At 40.7% G+C, this 16,648-nt stretch overlaps 1 protein-coding gene across 1 annotated transcript; it reads left to right on the forward strand.

The window, feature by feature from the left end:
- Window positions 1-638: 638 nt before the first annotated feature.
- Window positions 639-14,804, forward strand: LOC124260185. Its single transcript, XM_046694448.1, has 4 exons — window positions 639-944; window positions 5,657-5,829; window positions 10,192-10,281; window positions 13,433-14,804. The coding sequence occupies exons 1-4, from the start codon at window positions 875-877 to the stop codon at window positions 13,880-13,882; spliced, it is 783 nt and encodes a 260-aa protein (XP_046550404.1). The 5' UTR covers window positions 639-874; the 3' UTR covers window positions 13,883-14,804.
- Window positions 14,805-16,648: the final 1,844 nt, after the last annotated feature.

Genomic DNA, 16,648 nt, shown 5'->3' on the forward strand with positions numbered 1-16,648 from the left:
TATACCCATATGAGGAATCGAACCCGGGTCTTCGGCGTGACAGGCCAAAGCTTTAACAACTAGTCTACCCCACCGTTCCGTCAGTCGTGAGAAACTAACGGGATCGGCTGGTCAGTCTCACTGGCATGCATGCATCCCAACTGGACAGATCAATACTCATGATATAAATGGATGGATTGTTGGTTCGAGGTTCGATTATTTACACACCACTGTCAAAAAGCGTGAATATTTCTCAATGCAAAAAATGAATACTGTTAGGAAACTATTTGCACTTGTGCCCAATTTGTATACATTTCTTTAAAAGGCTATAATCACAGGGTGATGATAACAGCAACTCAAACATATTATGCAATCATAAACAGCAGCCAGAATCACAAGCGTCCCTTGAGAAAAGCCAGAGAGGCAGGATGTATTGCTCCCATGTGCGACAACTGTAATTGGAATTATGGATTACTGAGCCCTGCTCAATTCATAGAATTGATGCTTTCATTTCCACGCCAGTCTGCAAAGACAGAAAATGGAACAAATTTCATCTTAAAATGGAAATGGTACTGAGGCTGTTTCAGTAAACATTGACAACCAGGTTGTTGTGGTTACATGGATGTTCCACATCTCGGCAATGTACCGCTGATGTTCCTCCAGGTGATTCAGCTGATTGTTCCCTCTTCCTGGTTACCGATCTTACTTTTCGTCACATTGAAATTGTCATGAATATTTTATGGGATTGAAACGCACAAACCCGTGACGATCTTATTCAAGCATTGATTGTTTTTACAGCACGCATGCGTATTTGTGCGTCTAGAATGTCATTGATTTTTCTAAGCTGCAAGTCTGTCAGTCTGTAATGTGATCTCGCTTGCGCGAAGCTGTCGGGATGAAGCCTTCATCTAAGCATGGATACCAGGTTGTCAGCTTGCTTCATAACGATGTCCATTTTAACAAAAGTGAGTATGATCTTCTAGAACGTAAATGACTACGGTATCAAAGTGTAAAGAAATATCTCGTGTATTTAAGTTCAGGCGATGTTTCAATGATCGTTGCGCGATTCACTGAACAGCAGATAAAGTAAGTTTGTTTATTTGTTTATTGTTTAAAGGCAAACTCAACAATATTCTAGCTATATGTCGGCGGTTTGTAAGTAATCAAGTCTGGACCAGACAATCCTGTGATTGATATTATGAGCCTCGATCTACGCAATTGGGACACGGTGACATGTATCATATATCTGCTCTTGATATAGTCACAGTTGTACAATCGACTCTGCTTTTGACAGAGATTTCTTATGAATGTGGAAAGGGTTTTGTCGCTTCTTTCTACCAACCAAGTCAGCGAACTGGACCACGCGATCCCGTTAGTCGCATCTAACGACCAGCATGGGCTGCTGAAGACAAATAACAAACAACCAAACAACCTTTCTTTTCAGTGAACGACACAAACATTATCGAGACATAGCCAGAATTTGCTCTTGTTCCCTTTGGGGAAATAGGTGCGTGGTTCCTTAGGTGACCTGTTTATATTAATTGATTCATTAGATTTGTTGATTTGTTACCATAACCATGACTATTACAGTAAGAGTGAGTGAGTGTGTATGGTTTTACGCCGTTTTTAGCAATATTCCAGCAGCATCACGGCTGGGGCACCAGAAATGGGCTTCACACAATATACCCATGTAAGGAATCGAACCCGATCTTCGGCGTGACAAGCAAACGCTTTAACCACTAGGCTACCCACCACGACAATATGAAATGCACAAATGATAAGGTCAAAACAGTAATACCTAAGACCACTTTATTATGTGAAGTTATGTCATACTTTAGTTGATGGTTTGTCAACGATGCGGATTCAAACAAAATTACATATATGGAATAGTAAGAACAGTTTACTGAAATTGAATATTTGCTTAATGACGGGTTTGCATATTACACGTGATGCTCGTCCTTGATCGTAGCACCTGCATATCTAAAATCAATGTATGGTGCGCCACGTGAGTCAAAATAATCATGCAAACACAATAATGATATTAATATAAATGGACATATAAAACATCAAGGTGCTGGGGTATTTGATCCCAGGAGTATGTATTAAGTATGTGCGTACAATATTGAACAAACTTTATGGATAACAACTTCTTTTATTTAAATAAATATGTTGCTACTCATAAACAGTGTTCAATATTGTACGTCCTAACTTCTAACATGCCTCTCAAATGTTCTGTACCGAAAATCCAACATGGGTTTGTTATGTGAGTGAGTGAGGGAGTGAGTTTGGTTTTACGCCGCTTTTAGCAATATTCCGGCAACATCACGGCGGGGGATACCAGAAATGGGCTTCACACAATGTACCCATGTGGTTAATCGAACCCGGGCCTTCCGCGTGACGAGCCAACGCTTTAACCACTAGGCTACCTCACCGCCCCGGGTCTTTTATGTACAGCTATATATGTGTTAATCAATATTGGTTGCAACTGTTATTGATCCAAATACTTCATCGATGATGAAACTGTCTTTTTAAATCGGAATCTATTAATTACCCATGACGACGTCGCAGCATGGTTTTACATTGCATTATTTGAAACACAATACTTCACATGACCCACCTTATCTATAAAATATTCGTATTTATTGCACAGTTTAAGGGACATTGATGGATTACGATCATGCAGAATCTCAGGCAACTAGGTTTACAGTAGACGGTTCCATTATAACATGCAGTGCAATATGACAAGGTTAAAAGTAGGAATCAAATTAGCATGGGTAAACATGATACTGCATGCTTCTGTAATTACCAGGCAGTACGAAGGCTGTAGTCGTACTTGACGCCAGGGAGGGGGTTATACTCAACTATTGTGTTGATATGAACGACTACCGTGACTTCAAAACAGGACTGTGTTTTGAATGCCACGAGTGAGTGAGTGAGTTTTGACTTTATGCCGCTTTTAGCAATATTCCAGCAATATCACTGCGGAGGACGCCATAAATGGGCTTCACACATTGTACCCATGCGGAGAATCGAACCCGGTCTTTGGCGTGACGAGCGAACGCCTTAACCACTAGGCTATCCCACCGCCCCGTGTTGATATGAACGAGCACAGTGACTTCAAAACAGGAATCAAATACAGTGTTATGAATACCAAGAAACATGCTTACAGGGTGTATATTTTATCGACGACAATGCATAACAATGTTATACAAACAATTTGGGATCTTGATACCGTACCTTGACATGTCAGGGGTGGTGTGGGTGGCCTCGTGGTTAAAGCGTTCGCTCGTCACGTCAAAGGTGTCAGTGAAGAAGTGGAGATTTATAGCCATAAATATTTCAGCCATACTGTTAGTAAATCGCACACACACACACACACACACACACACACACACACACACACACACACACACACACACACACACACACACACACACAGACACACACACACACACACACAGAGACACACACACACACACATTTTAACTAAGGTACGATTATAACACCTGTCGACAATGGTATCACTCTTCAAGACAATACCGTATATAAACGGGCTATAGATCTGAAGGTGCATCACCATACCAGGGACCATGGGGAATTACGATACTTTTGCTATCTGCATGGACCCTGTAGCTTGATTTGCATCATCCCTTCAGTCGCTGGAGTTAGCAATGGTAGCCAAAATAGAAATGACATACAAATTATGTTTATAAAACAGCAGTAGATATGGCCTTGGTTCGATTCCGCACATGTGTGCAACATGTGAAGCCCATTTCTGGTGTCCCCCGTCGTGATGTAGCCCGATTCACTCGCTCACTCCCTCTCAACACATCATGTGAGCCTTATGAGAATATGCGACGTTAAATAATAACTCACTCACTCACTTATGAGAATAGGAATACAAAAATATCCATATGCGAAACGGTCATGATGTTTCAGTGAACACTTGTATCTCTTAAACGCATACGTAGCTTTACATACTATGTCCGAAAACTATCCGAGTCAATCATGAAAGACACAACTCGCTGCAGTGGAATATAGATCCACAAAAATGTTCTGCTGAAGAAACGTTACATGCACGTTGTTTTTCCTATGATTGTAAATCTTCCCTATAGTGTCGGTATCACAAGAGGTCATTTCACTTCCAGGGGTGTATTGATCAATTGCACATAGGTCTCTAGACATGCATATTTCATCTGAGGTAATATCAGGCTGATATTTCTTTCTCGAAATGTGGAAGGTTTTTCATTATCTATGTCTGCTGGTGATGAATCTCAACGTCCTGAAAGTATCCAAAAGCACTGCTATGAATTGTATATATATTCCCAACACAAAAATATCATTTCTTTTAACGTTTTCTCCTTCGACGTACGCTGGTTATTATCCAGCCTCAAATGCTACTATATATTTTGTCTGATGATGTCAGTTTGATGTTTTTGTTGACTGATATTGTCTGTACCAAGATCCGGCTTAGAATTGGTCTTCAGTAACCCATGATTGTCGTAAGAGGCGACTAACGAAATCGGGTTGTCAAGCTCGCTAACTTGGTTGACACATGTTATCGGTTCCCAATTGCGCATATCAATGCTCATGCTGTTGATCACTGGATTGTCTGGTCCAGACTCGAATATTTACAGACCGCCGCCATATAGCTGGACTATTGCTGAGTGCGGCGTTAAACTAAACTCACTCACTCACTGTACCAATGTGACCTGGTGGTCAAGGAATGTCAATTTGACATGCAGCGTGTATCTACAGCAGTGTCAGGACCCATTAGTCCGGTAGCCTAGCCTAGTGGTTCAAGCGTTCGCTCGTCACGTCGAAGACTTGGGTTCGATTCCCCTCATGTGTACAATATGTGAAGTCCATTTCTGGTCTCCCCGACGTGATATTGCTGGAATGTTGCTAAAATTGGCGTAAACCTAAACTCACTCACTCAGGTCATCGAAAACAATTCTCACTGGCCTCAGTGGAGTACCTACAATGTACCCGTGAAGGGCCGGGTTAGAACTGATCTTAAGCAACTCATGGTTGTCGTGAGAGGCGACTAATAGGGCGGTCACTAGTACTCTCGCTGATGTGGTTGACACATGACATCCTATCTCGTTGCGTAGATCGATGCTCATGATGTTGATCACTGGATTGTCTGGTCCAGTCTGGATTATTAACAAAAAAAACCCCCTAAACAAACAAACTGTAGAGTACCTGAACTAGCGCCTTTAAAGTATTAACAACCACGTCAGTTTTCTAGAGTCCAGCGATGTCATGATTTTATAGTTGCTGGAACATGTTACCCCCATCGGATTCTGCAGCGAAAGTTCATACTCACTCAGAACAAACTCATAAAGATCTGGTGACAATAATTTGCTCACAAATCTCTCTAGTCTCTGTGCCCTCATATAACTGGAAGTGAGTGGGTGACTGAGTATGGTTTTAAACTGCTTTAACAATATTCCAGCAATACCACGGTGGTGAACACCAGAAATGGGCTTCACACATTAAATTGTACCCATGCGGAGAATCTAACCTGGGTCGATAGCGTGACACGCGAATGCTTTACCCACCAAGGCTACCCCACTGCCCCTGGATGTATATAAGTGTTTTACCGAAATAATGCGAAATACGTTTTTCCGGCTGCACCATCGTTGTGATGGGGTGTTCTTCTTTCCATTCACAGATACGTCTTTGGGACATCGACATCGCCTTCTTGGGATTATGAAGGTGTTGTCTGTCATCTACATCCTCCTGGGGCTGATCACTACAGCACTGGGAGGAACACTTGTTGCCCTGGCTTTGGACAGACCACGATTTACATTTTCTACGGGGCTGCCTCTTATGACTGGAGTAATGGTTTGTACAAAATTCATTCTGAGATGAAAAAAGTGTTCAACGTTTAAATGATAAATCAGTTAAGTGCGATCACCAGGAGTCTGTCTCACAGTGGTTTTCAGCAACACATGCTTGTCATAAGAAGCGACTAACGGGATCGGGTGGTCGGGCTCGCTGGCTTGGTTGAGACATTTCATCATATCCCCATTGCGTAGATTGATGCTCATGCTGTCGATCACTGCGTTGTCTGGTCGAGACTCCATTATTTACAGACCGCCGCCATATTGTAAACGTAAAACCGGCAAACCAACTATCTCACAATGACGTGTATTTGTTTTGTCAAAAGTGCCACATTTCCCCTGTTGATTACAGCAGTTGGTGAAAGTTGTCTCTCACAATAACCACATCCAGAGTAAGCAGTTGGTGAAAGTTGTCTCCTTCGAAGCGTTTAAGTCAACAAATGCGTAAACAGTAAAAAATAACTTCATCATGAATTGTGCAGACGTACACCAGAATATATCCCAAGAAACCCCACAATGCTGATTTGTACATTTTCATTGGATACATTGATGCCATTTTAAGTCCGCAGAAATATGTTTACAAATGCATAAACAAGTAAAAATAACTTATCACCATGAATGGTGCGGCCATTGTCAATGAATTGTGAGGACGTAGGGTAGAATATAGCCCAAGCAAATCTCACAATGCCGATTCATATTTTTTCATCTGATAACGTTTACCCTTTCACCCTGCCTCTTAAGAAGAGCAGCTCCACACATTTGTCTGTATCATCGACCGTTTCATCTTCACTAACCAGCTGTGAAACATTATTTCACCGCGATATTCCATCTCAGAAATGTTACCCGGACTTCAAACAACAATGGTTGACGAGTGAACCCCTGGGGTGTTGTTGTCAATTTGTCAAATGAAGAAGTTCGATTCACATCCGCCACGGTCGTCACTGGAGTCCATTACTATAATTGTTCATTTCAACTAATGTTAGTTAATGATAGGGTATGACATTGGTAATGTTGGCTAAAAGAAAAGCACCATCAGATGTTTCAGTGACTTTTCAACACATGAATGGCTGCATGAACTGTCTCCCAAAACTATCCCAACCATGACAGACACCACGCCATGGAGTGGAATATAAATTAGATCCACAAAAATGTTCTGCTGAAGCAACGTTACGTGCACGTTGTTTTTCCTGTGATTGTAAATCTTCCCTGAAGTGGTAGTATTCTTATAAAGAGGTCATATCACTTCTTGGGGTGTATTGATCAATTGCACATAGGTTTCTAGACTGATACTGTTATTCAATACAACTATTATCGCCACTTGTATGCACGTTGTTTTTCCTGTGATTGTAAATCTTCCCTGAAGTGGTAGTATTCTTATAAAGAGGTCATATCACTTCTTGGGGTGTATTGATCAATTGCACATAGGTCTCTAGACATGCATATTTCATCTAATGTTAGTTCATGATAGGGTATGAAACTGATAATGTGGATTAAAAGAAAAGCTCCACCAGCAAATATATGAACAAGATGTTTTAGTAGAATTAAATCAATTCACAAATAACATTAAATGTGCCGACGTTTGTGAGAAAATGAGTAGATATATACTAACTGAAGAGTGAGTATTTTGTCGTCTCATTTAATTTTTTATATGATATTTTATATGATATGTTTTTTATTCGATAGTTCAACTAGTTCCAACCAGTATGATAATTTCAATGAAATTATTACTGTTGCGGATGCAGATATATTTCATAAACATATACTTATGATAGTGTCAGAATTCTGCAATGGATCTCTAATTATCAATGTTCTTACCTATCTCTTCCTAATGTCCTCGCTCAGTTCCAAAGTCGGTAAATAGTTCAGTGGTTAGACCACATAAAAAATCTTCTTGTTTCTCGTCACTTTTTCGAAAAATATGCGTCGGGCGGGTGGATTTTATTTTCACATTTTAATGTCCAAAAACCCTTGATTTCTGAGGAAACTTACACATTTTTCTCCGATAGAAAATCAAAACCTAGTCGTGTGAAAATTTCATGCTCATTTTGAGTGTCAAAGTTGCATTTTCTCTAGTGTAAAATCTCAAACAAATCTTAGGGTCGGGTCAAATTTTTGGTCAGGCGGTGATGAGAAACAGGACTATTTTTATATATGGTCTTATCCGGTCGATTCCATACATGGATACGGTGTGTAAAGCCTTCTCTTCCACTCACCCTAAACCTCATACAATAGCACATGTACCAGTTGATAGCATACTGCTTTATTGATGGTGAAAGTGACAATTCGTCGATATATCATGATATGTAATTTTACAACAGTGAATGAGGAAGGAATTGATTTGAAATATTTCTTCCAATGACCAGCAGGGAACGTTGAAAGTTTCTCGCGAACTGACATTGATCCGCAATCCATGTTCTGGTAACACCTTTAGGGAGGCTTACAACACGTTAAGTTACCGATGTGAGAAGTGATCACATTATGGTTCAAGTGCGTCCTTCTAGTTGGTATGTTAAGTTGATCCCGGTTTACTCTTAACAACTTACATCAATAAAGCCGAGATATTGCTGTGCGAGAATTGTTCCAAAAGTCTCATATGACATAACATTCTTGCACTCGACATATCTGGTATTGAATACCCATACAATTGTCGTCTTCACTTTTGTTTAAATGCATCTCTTTATCTCATAATGTTGTTCCAGATGTAGAAGCCGTAACAATTTGTGAATTATTTCACTGCTCTATCCTACATGCTGTTTATCGCCAATATTCCGGCGAATACATTAAAAAGTGAATTCAAGATTGATGTTGCAAGTCCAGATTGCCTCATAACCTCAAGATTAAGTATTGTTTGGGGATCCATTTGGAGTCGATGTTTTGGTTTTTTTTATTATAAAAAAATAGTTAATTTTCAATGGGTTAACGTTATCAGTGGGGCGAAATGTACGTACACACAGAGAAATCGACTTCTGTTAGTTTAGACATCAAACAATATTATAAATTCCTTGAGGAAAATCAATACTTTTGTAATGTTTTCATGTTTTCAGATGCGGTTAAAACCTTGAATACAGAGAAATTGTTTAACACATTTAAAATGTGTTTTCTTGATCCACAATCCTATTAGCTTGTTTCCTTTCAGAGCGTGTTGAAATAGGTCAACTTCTATAAACATCGAGAGTGATGTAAAAAAGTAATGGCATTACATGTATGAAGTAATGTGTGTGTGTGTGTGTGTGTGTGTTTTAGTTTGAACTGGCAATAAAATTCCGTTTTTCCGTGAACAGTTTACAATGCAGACAAGGGTGACATTTAACAGAGCTGCCCCCAAGGGCAATCACAACGTGCCCGTCTCCGTGGGAGTATTGGATACCGTTATTCAATACAATTATTATCGCCACTTGTATGTATGTTGAGAAAACAACTGATTCAGTCAAGTCCAATGTGTCAGCCAAAATCCACTGGTGGTAGTTAGATAATGTAATTGTTTCCAACCTTCTTAAACAGATGCAACAGCATCAGCACGCTCTTTGACCGTAGAAATGTCGGGCAAGATACCATAGTGCCGGACACCGTCCTTAAGACTAATCTCAGACCCGATTGCCCTACATCGTTAACGACTCACAGGGTCTATTGCTGCAGGATACTATTCACCCCTAGCTGACCAAGCTTTCCTGAGGACCGTTTGTTACGTGACCAGACAACGAAGAAGCCGTTTCTGTCTGCTGGCATTTAAGAGACGTTAAAGAAGACTGGAATACTTAACTGAGATGGATGTACACGTATAGCGCATATGACCTTTATATTGTAGGACTTGTTCATACTCCTTTGAGAGGCATTTTTAAAAGTTGGAGAGTCAGATAAGGACAAACCTGACAACGATACAAGAATCTTTATCGAAATGTCGCACCACCTGAATAAGTGAATGTGTTTAGTTTTACGCCGCACTCAGCAATATTCCAGCTATATGGCGAAGGTCTGTAAATAATCGAGTCGGGATCAGACAATCCAGTGATCAACAGCATGAGCATCGATCTACACAATTGGGATACGATGACGTGTGTTCACCAAGTCAGCGAGCCTGACCACCCGATCCCGTTAGTCGCCTCTTACGACAATCATGGGTTACTGAAGACCAATTCTAACCTGGATCTTCACGGGTCACCACCTGAATAAAGAAGTTGTTTATCCATAACGCTTGTCCTTATCGTGTTCATACTCTTTATCCAACCATAGGAAGCTGGACATCTGCTTTTTCGGGATTGCACATAGATACTTACTGGATGTGTAGTGTCATATATTATATCTTGTGTTGTCGTCATTATGCATCTAGACATTTACATGCTTGTGTTGTCTATATTTTTTGCAGAAGTTATTCGGGTCCATCATTCTGTGCTTTATCTCCGTGAGAGCTTCAAAGTTCAGAAAATACACCTCACCACAGCTATGCAAGTGGCAGGTAAGGAGGACGTACGATAATTAAAGGCACAATGTCACACCACACGTCCCTAAGAACACATAACGCATTTCTCTTAATAATAATTACTATCAGCCTTCAGGGACGCTATCATTATAATTTATCCCCACCCCCACCCCCACAAAAATAATAACGTATTTAGATTACAATATGAAATTAAAAAGTTCGAATGAATTAATGCAACGTTGCATTAAATCGACTCTCGAGCCCTCTACCGGCCGTATATTGTTTCAAGCGAACCCCATAGTGTTATGTCCCTTGGAGCGCTCTTTAGACATATCCTACACACAACTTGTGATTGAAACCAGTTCGGCAAACACCGACAACACCGCGTGCGACAGTCTTCGTTGTACGGACCAATTGTTTACATTCCATATATGGCAAGTGGTATCTGTTTGGAAGCTGTTCGCCTCGAAGTTTCAATTACCGATTTTAGGCAATTCGTAAGGGATAATAAGTCTGTTATTGCATCAATAGGAAGTTAACGTGAGTGCATATGTCCCCAATATATAAAATATAGGTCAAAATATTGTCGAAAATGTGTGACATTGTGCCTTTAAGTTTGAACGGTTTTAAAATCAACACAACATTGTTATTCTACTGTCCTCGGAGAGTAACACCTACCGGAAAGCTTTGACCTCAAAAAGGTTTATAGGAGAAATTGGCTTTGGGTCGATCTTGGACGTACATAATGAGAACTCAACAGGATATAAAATAAAATAGTTATTTCCTTTCTGTGAATATCATTCTGAGAAATTACCTCCTTTGTTTTTGTATTGTCAGAAAATTCGCTAATTATTTCATAGAGCTGGAGCAAAACAAATACGTTTTCGAAAGTCGGATACAACTTATTGTGTACCTTGAGCAGGACTGTAGGCAGTGGAACAAGAAAAGAAAACTGACACCCTCATCTTCTGTTTGCTAACATGTCTTTCATTGCTGGTCATTTCACTGAACTTAGGGGGAACACATTAAGATAAGAAGTAGGATAGGCACCAGATGTGTTCCCCTAATTGTGGATGTGTTTCTTTCAACACCAGTCCAACATAGCCAGCCTTTGGGGCTTAGATTTCACAACTCAATAAAGCTGTGGAGGATATTTCAAAATTTGAGGCATCTGTGACTAAAATCAAGCAAATCCCCATTTTGATTTTTTCAGGCAAAGAATTGACAAGCCTTTGCATGTATGTGTATGACAGGTGCCACTGGTGGGGCAGGATAAGCTCAACTTTTCGCGAACACATGGTATCATCACTATTTCCTGGCGATTCATAAACACACGCTATGTATTCAAGTGTCAATCACTGGATTGTCTAGTTCAGAGTCGACTGTTCACAGATCGCGTCGCACAGCTGTTATAGGAACTGCTGAATGCGGCGTCAAACGAACACATACTCATGATATAGTCAGAATTGTAAATCGACTCTGCTTTTAGCAGACACTTCTTATTGATGTGGTTTTGTCGTTTCTATCTATTGAAAAGTTGATAAGGAAAGATCAATGGCACTCTTATCTACAGTTTACTGACATGAATCTCAACGCTGATCATTTCCCTGAACTTGATATAATGACAAAGTGTGACAAGACGTTAATGCATCTGCCTGTCATCATGTCATGGCAATCAACTTGGGTTATTTGACTCTGACTTCAGTTTGGGCTTAACGTGGCTTAATGTTTATGTACACCATGACACGTGGGATGAATGCGGGAGCAAGGCTAAAGTGACGCCTGTGGTATAGATTTACCACACTGACGGCATTCACCAGCGATGTTACTGTGCGAACAGATCATTGGGTCTGTGATTTGAGACCTCGAGTGGAATTCGAGCGGAGCCAGGCACCATACTGCACACAGTAAACTGTTCATCAACACAAATTTATAGTTTGAAATGAACCTTCTTCCATGTGAGTAGACTCAGATAGGGGTGTTCAATTTATGTCAGGACACTTCTTGTTCCGTCCACACCAGCCCGTGAAGATCCGGGTTAGAATTGGTCTTCAGCAACCCATGCTTGTCGTAAGAGTCGACTAATGGGTCGGGTGGTCAGGCTCGCTGACTTGGTTGACACATGTCATCGTATCCCAATTGCGTAGATCGATGCTCATGCTGTTGATCACTGTAATGTCTGATCCAGACTTGATTATTTACAGACCGTCGCCATATAGCTGGGATATTGTTGTGCAGTGTTAAACAACGATCAACTAAGCCCAAACCGTCCACACCATAACAAATAGCGTGACGTCGTAACTGGCTATAAAATGCAAGTCTGATTTGACTGATTAGAGAAAGGTGTCTGAGGCTGCTGGGTCAGGGCTCAGGACAGCAAGAGACGCGCGGATGCTATCTTAAGCCTCAATCTGCAGTTGCATTTACTCCCACTTATGAGCACATCACATTATGGTGAAGCCAATGCACACCTGAAAGGAGTCTAACAAGAGGAAATCACCTTTTCTTATTTGCAGAAAGTTATTTCCCCACAAATAAAAATAAATGACCTTGCCTATGGAAGCTGCATGATTTCACCTGTTTTGTAGAGGATGAGATCCTATGTATTCCACTGTTAGTTCTGATGTGGAACCACGTCCCATCCTGGGTGACTGTTCACAGTGATTAATTGTTAGGACTTTGTTGCGCAAAGAGTCCTTTGCAGCACCTTACTAAGTTCAGGTCCACTTCTGATCCGTTGCCTGTTAATTATTGTTGTTTCATCTGTTCCTGTATTTCCTTTGGTATTATGTACGTATCTAGCAAGATGGTATTATCTGTTTAAACCTCACATTACAAAACAAAGACCTGGATATATGAAGCCCACAGATCCCCATGAATCCACTGGGATAATTCGTAATTGTGAAAATATACATCTGTAGTGTTACTTTTTCATAGTAAAACATTCCATTACTCTAATAAGTTCTTTCCCTCTACTTCTCTTATAGAAGTCTAGTTCCATAAAACACCCTCAAAACTCACCATCCTGTCAATTTCAAACATTAAATATTACAGTAAGAATGAATAAAAACACATTCGTGTTTGCCTCTATATGTAGAAAATGCTAGATTATGATCAAACAATATTCTTACTTCGCTGTAATGTCTTGCATTGTATTGTGTCAAATCCTTCTATTTTTGTCTTCCAGTGTGCTATGCTGTATTTCTGCTACGCCGGCGTCCTCGTTCTTGGAACCTTGAACGTGGTATTGACCTTCAGTGAAACGGACATACAGCTGTCTTTAATCCAGGATCATAGCCGTGTACCTATGTTCCCAATGGGTATAGCCTCAGCAGCTCTCATTGCAGTAGACCTTCTCGGAGGCATTGTCTGCATGGTGATATTCTGTTTATACAAACATCAAGGTGAACCTGGGTTTCATGCTAAGTATAATCCCTCGATTCAGCACAACGAACACATCGAAAAGGAAGTGAATTACCGGTTGATGATGCTAAGGAAAATGTTACCAAAGTATTCAGCGGGGCACTTAGCGCCACATGGTGGCGTGACGTCATCTGCGGTGCACAAACAGAATACACAAACACACGTGGACCAAAAAGGATACTATGTGTGGGATGTCCTTCCAACCCTGGATTGATAAAACAGTAACTGGTGGCCATGGTCACTTGCTTTTGTAACACACCCTCTGCCTTTTGTTAACAAATTGAATCTTTAAAGTATGATTAATTCTTGTTTAAAAAATAGTTGGTGGTCTGTTATATTGAAACTATTACTCTTGAAGGTGAAACATGAGATCACCATGTGGGCATGAAAGGGACCTTTCATCGAGTTCATCACCATCATGAGGACATGAAAGGGGCCTTTAATCGAGCTCATCACCATCATGGGGACACGAAAGGGGCCTTTCATCGAGTTCATCACCATCATGAGGACATGAAAGGGACCTTTCATTGAGTTCATCGCCATCATGAGGACATGAAAGGGACCTTTCATCGAGTTCATCACCATCATGAGGTCATGAAAGGGACCTTTCATCGAGCTCATCGCCATCATGAGGACATGAAAGGGACCTTTCATTGAGTTCATCACCATCATGGGGACAAGAAAGGGACCTTTCATCGAGTTCATCACCATCATGAGGACATGAAAGGGACCTTTTATCGAACTCATCACCATCATGGGGACATGAAAGGGACCTTTAATCGAGTTCATCACCATCATGAGGACAAGAAAGGGACCTTTCAACGAGTTCATCACCATCAGCAAGTTTCGATTGTATGATCATTGTGTTTGTTCTTTGTTTTCCACCAGCTGTTTCACTATGAATAATTGAGCCAGGATCATTATTATTATTAACAACGTCCCACGCCCTTTTATCATCGAAAAAGGCACAGATTTTTTCAAATAGTCTTTTCGTGAATATGCTCTGCCCTTCCGGACACGTTGGGAACGTAGACAAGAAGAATAACAGAATCATCTCAGACAAACGAAATGTTCTTGGTGTTGATTAATTAATTTATATATATATATATGAATATAGTATAAAATGTTGATAAATGTGTTTATAATTTTCTCAGATTGATGCTCAAAATGTCAAACACAGGTTTGGCGGGTCCAGATTCGATCATTTGCAGACTGTCCAAACTCATGTCTGAGGGCAATCATTAAGTATATTTGTTGGTAATATCTGTGAAATCGATTGCGGTTGTGTGAATGCCAACGAACGGAGAGAATCACAGGGTTCCATGATCAAAGCATGTCGACACACTGTTCAGGTAGAATGACCCGTAAAGATCCGATTTAGAATTGATCTTCAGTAACCCAAGCTTGTCGTAAGAGGCGACTAACGGGATCGGTGGTCAGGCTAACTGACTTGGTTGACACATGTCATCGTATCCCCATTGCGTAGATCGATGCTCATGCTGTTGATCACTGGGTTGTCTGGACTCGATTATTTATAGACCGCTGCCATATAGCTGGAATATATTGTTGAGTGCGGCGTAAAACTATACTCACTCACTCACTCACTCACTCAGCTGGAATGAGAGACAAGCAATATCAAGGACAACACCACACAAGTTATTAAACGGCATATGATGACGGTGCATCACCCATAATGGTGGACACACCAGACAGTGAACTACACGCTCGAAACCAATTTTATATTAATTACATAACATTTTAATCAATTTGACATGCACCTTCACTCTCATTTCATCATCTCAAGGCATGTTTGCACGACATTTTCGTTAACGCGAGAGTTAAAATTTATGGTCACATCTTCCGTATTTCACCCATATCGTCATGAAGAAAGTCCCAGTCATGATACGAAAAGATAGATAATAAAACCTGCCAATAAAGGAAAGTAAAAACAACTAGAATATCACAGACATAGATGTGAAACTACATTAATCCTGAATTCCTGTTTATATTCAGGACAATCTTAATGTAAACCCTGTCAGAATTGTTCACATTCTATTACAGTCATATAACTGGATTAGTGACATTAAAAATACATATAATTTCTAACATATGTTATATTTGGGATTACACTTTCTTAGTAAAATACAGATTCTAGTACTTTTTGGGTTGAGTCCCATCCGGGATTCGAATCCACACCCTCGGAGTCAGTCACCTAATCGCCAGCACGCAAAGTCATATGTTACATTTGACCACTTTTTAAAATGGCATTGTGTATTTCATATAATTTCTAGTCATAACATTGAAGTTGCGTCAAAGCAAGGCTACTATAACCACATCTGGTGATATGAGCATATCGACGTATTGCTGTGAAGCAGCAGCCAGAATAACAACGTCCCTAGGAAGACAGGATATGTTTCACTGTAGCCCCTGCTGAACTGAAGGTGAGGTGAGGTGAGGTGAGGCGAGGTGAGGTGAAATTGGGTTGAACGTCGTAGTTGAGAATATTTCGCTCATATGACGACGTGCATGCGTGTGTATGTGTATGTGCGGCTGCTTGAACTAGCCCGGACTGAAGCTGGTTTTATAGTGCTAACCCACTGAGATACCATGCCGCAGTGAAGCATGAATACCCCACTCAGACACATTATACTGTCTCCGAGCCGACCAGTCCTTGTTGTACCCATTAATGCCGAGCGCCAGGCAGGGACCATCTTTTGGTATGACGCGGTCGGGGATCGAACCCGCGACCTTCCGCTCTCCAGGGCGGACGCTCTAACCACTACACCACGGAGGCGGTCCTGAACTGAAGGAAGTTATGCCGTTTCCGTGTCGGTCTGTAACTACAGAAATCAACCATACTTCCTTCTTTAAGAAGGAGATGCTCTGGGGAGGATTTGAGTAAACAATAAAATTGAAACCTCTCGTGTTCAGTGAATATTTAAAGACGAGCATCCCGAGACGTATCTCGTTGAAACATCGA

Source organism: Haliotis rubra, unplaced genomic scaffold (assembly GCF_003918875.1).
Source record: "Haliotis rubra isolate DU_JTF1 unplaced genomic scaffold, ASM391887v1 Scf1187, whole genome shotgun sequence".
Taxonomy (NCBI): domain Eukaryota; kingdom Metazoa; phylum Mollusca; class Gastropoda; order Lepetellida; family Haliotidae; genus Haliotis; species Haliotis rubra.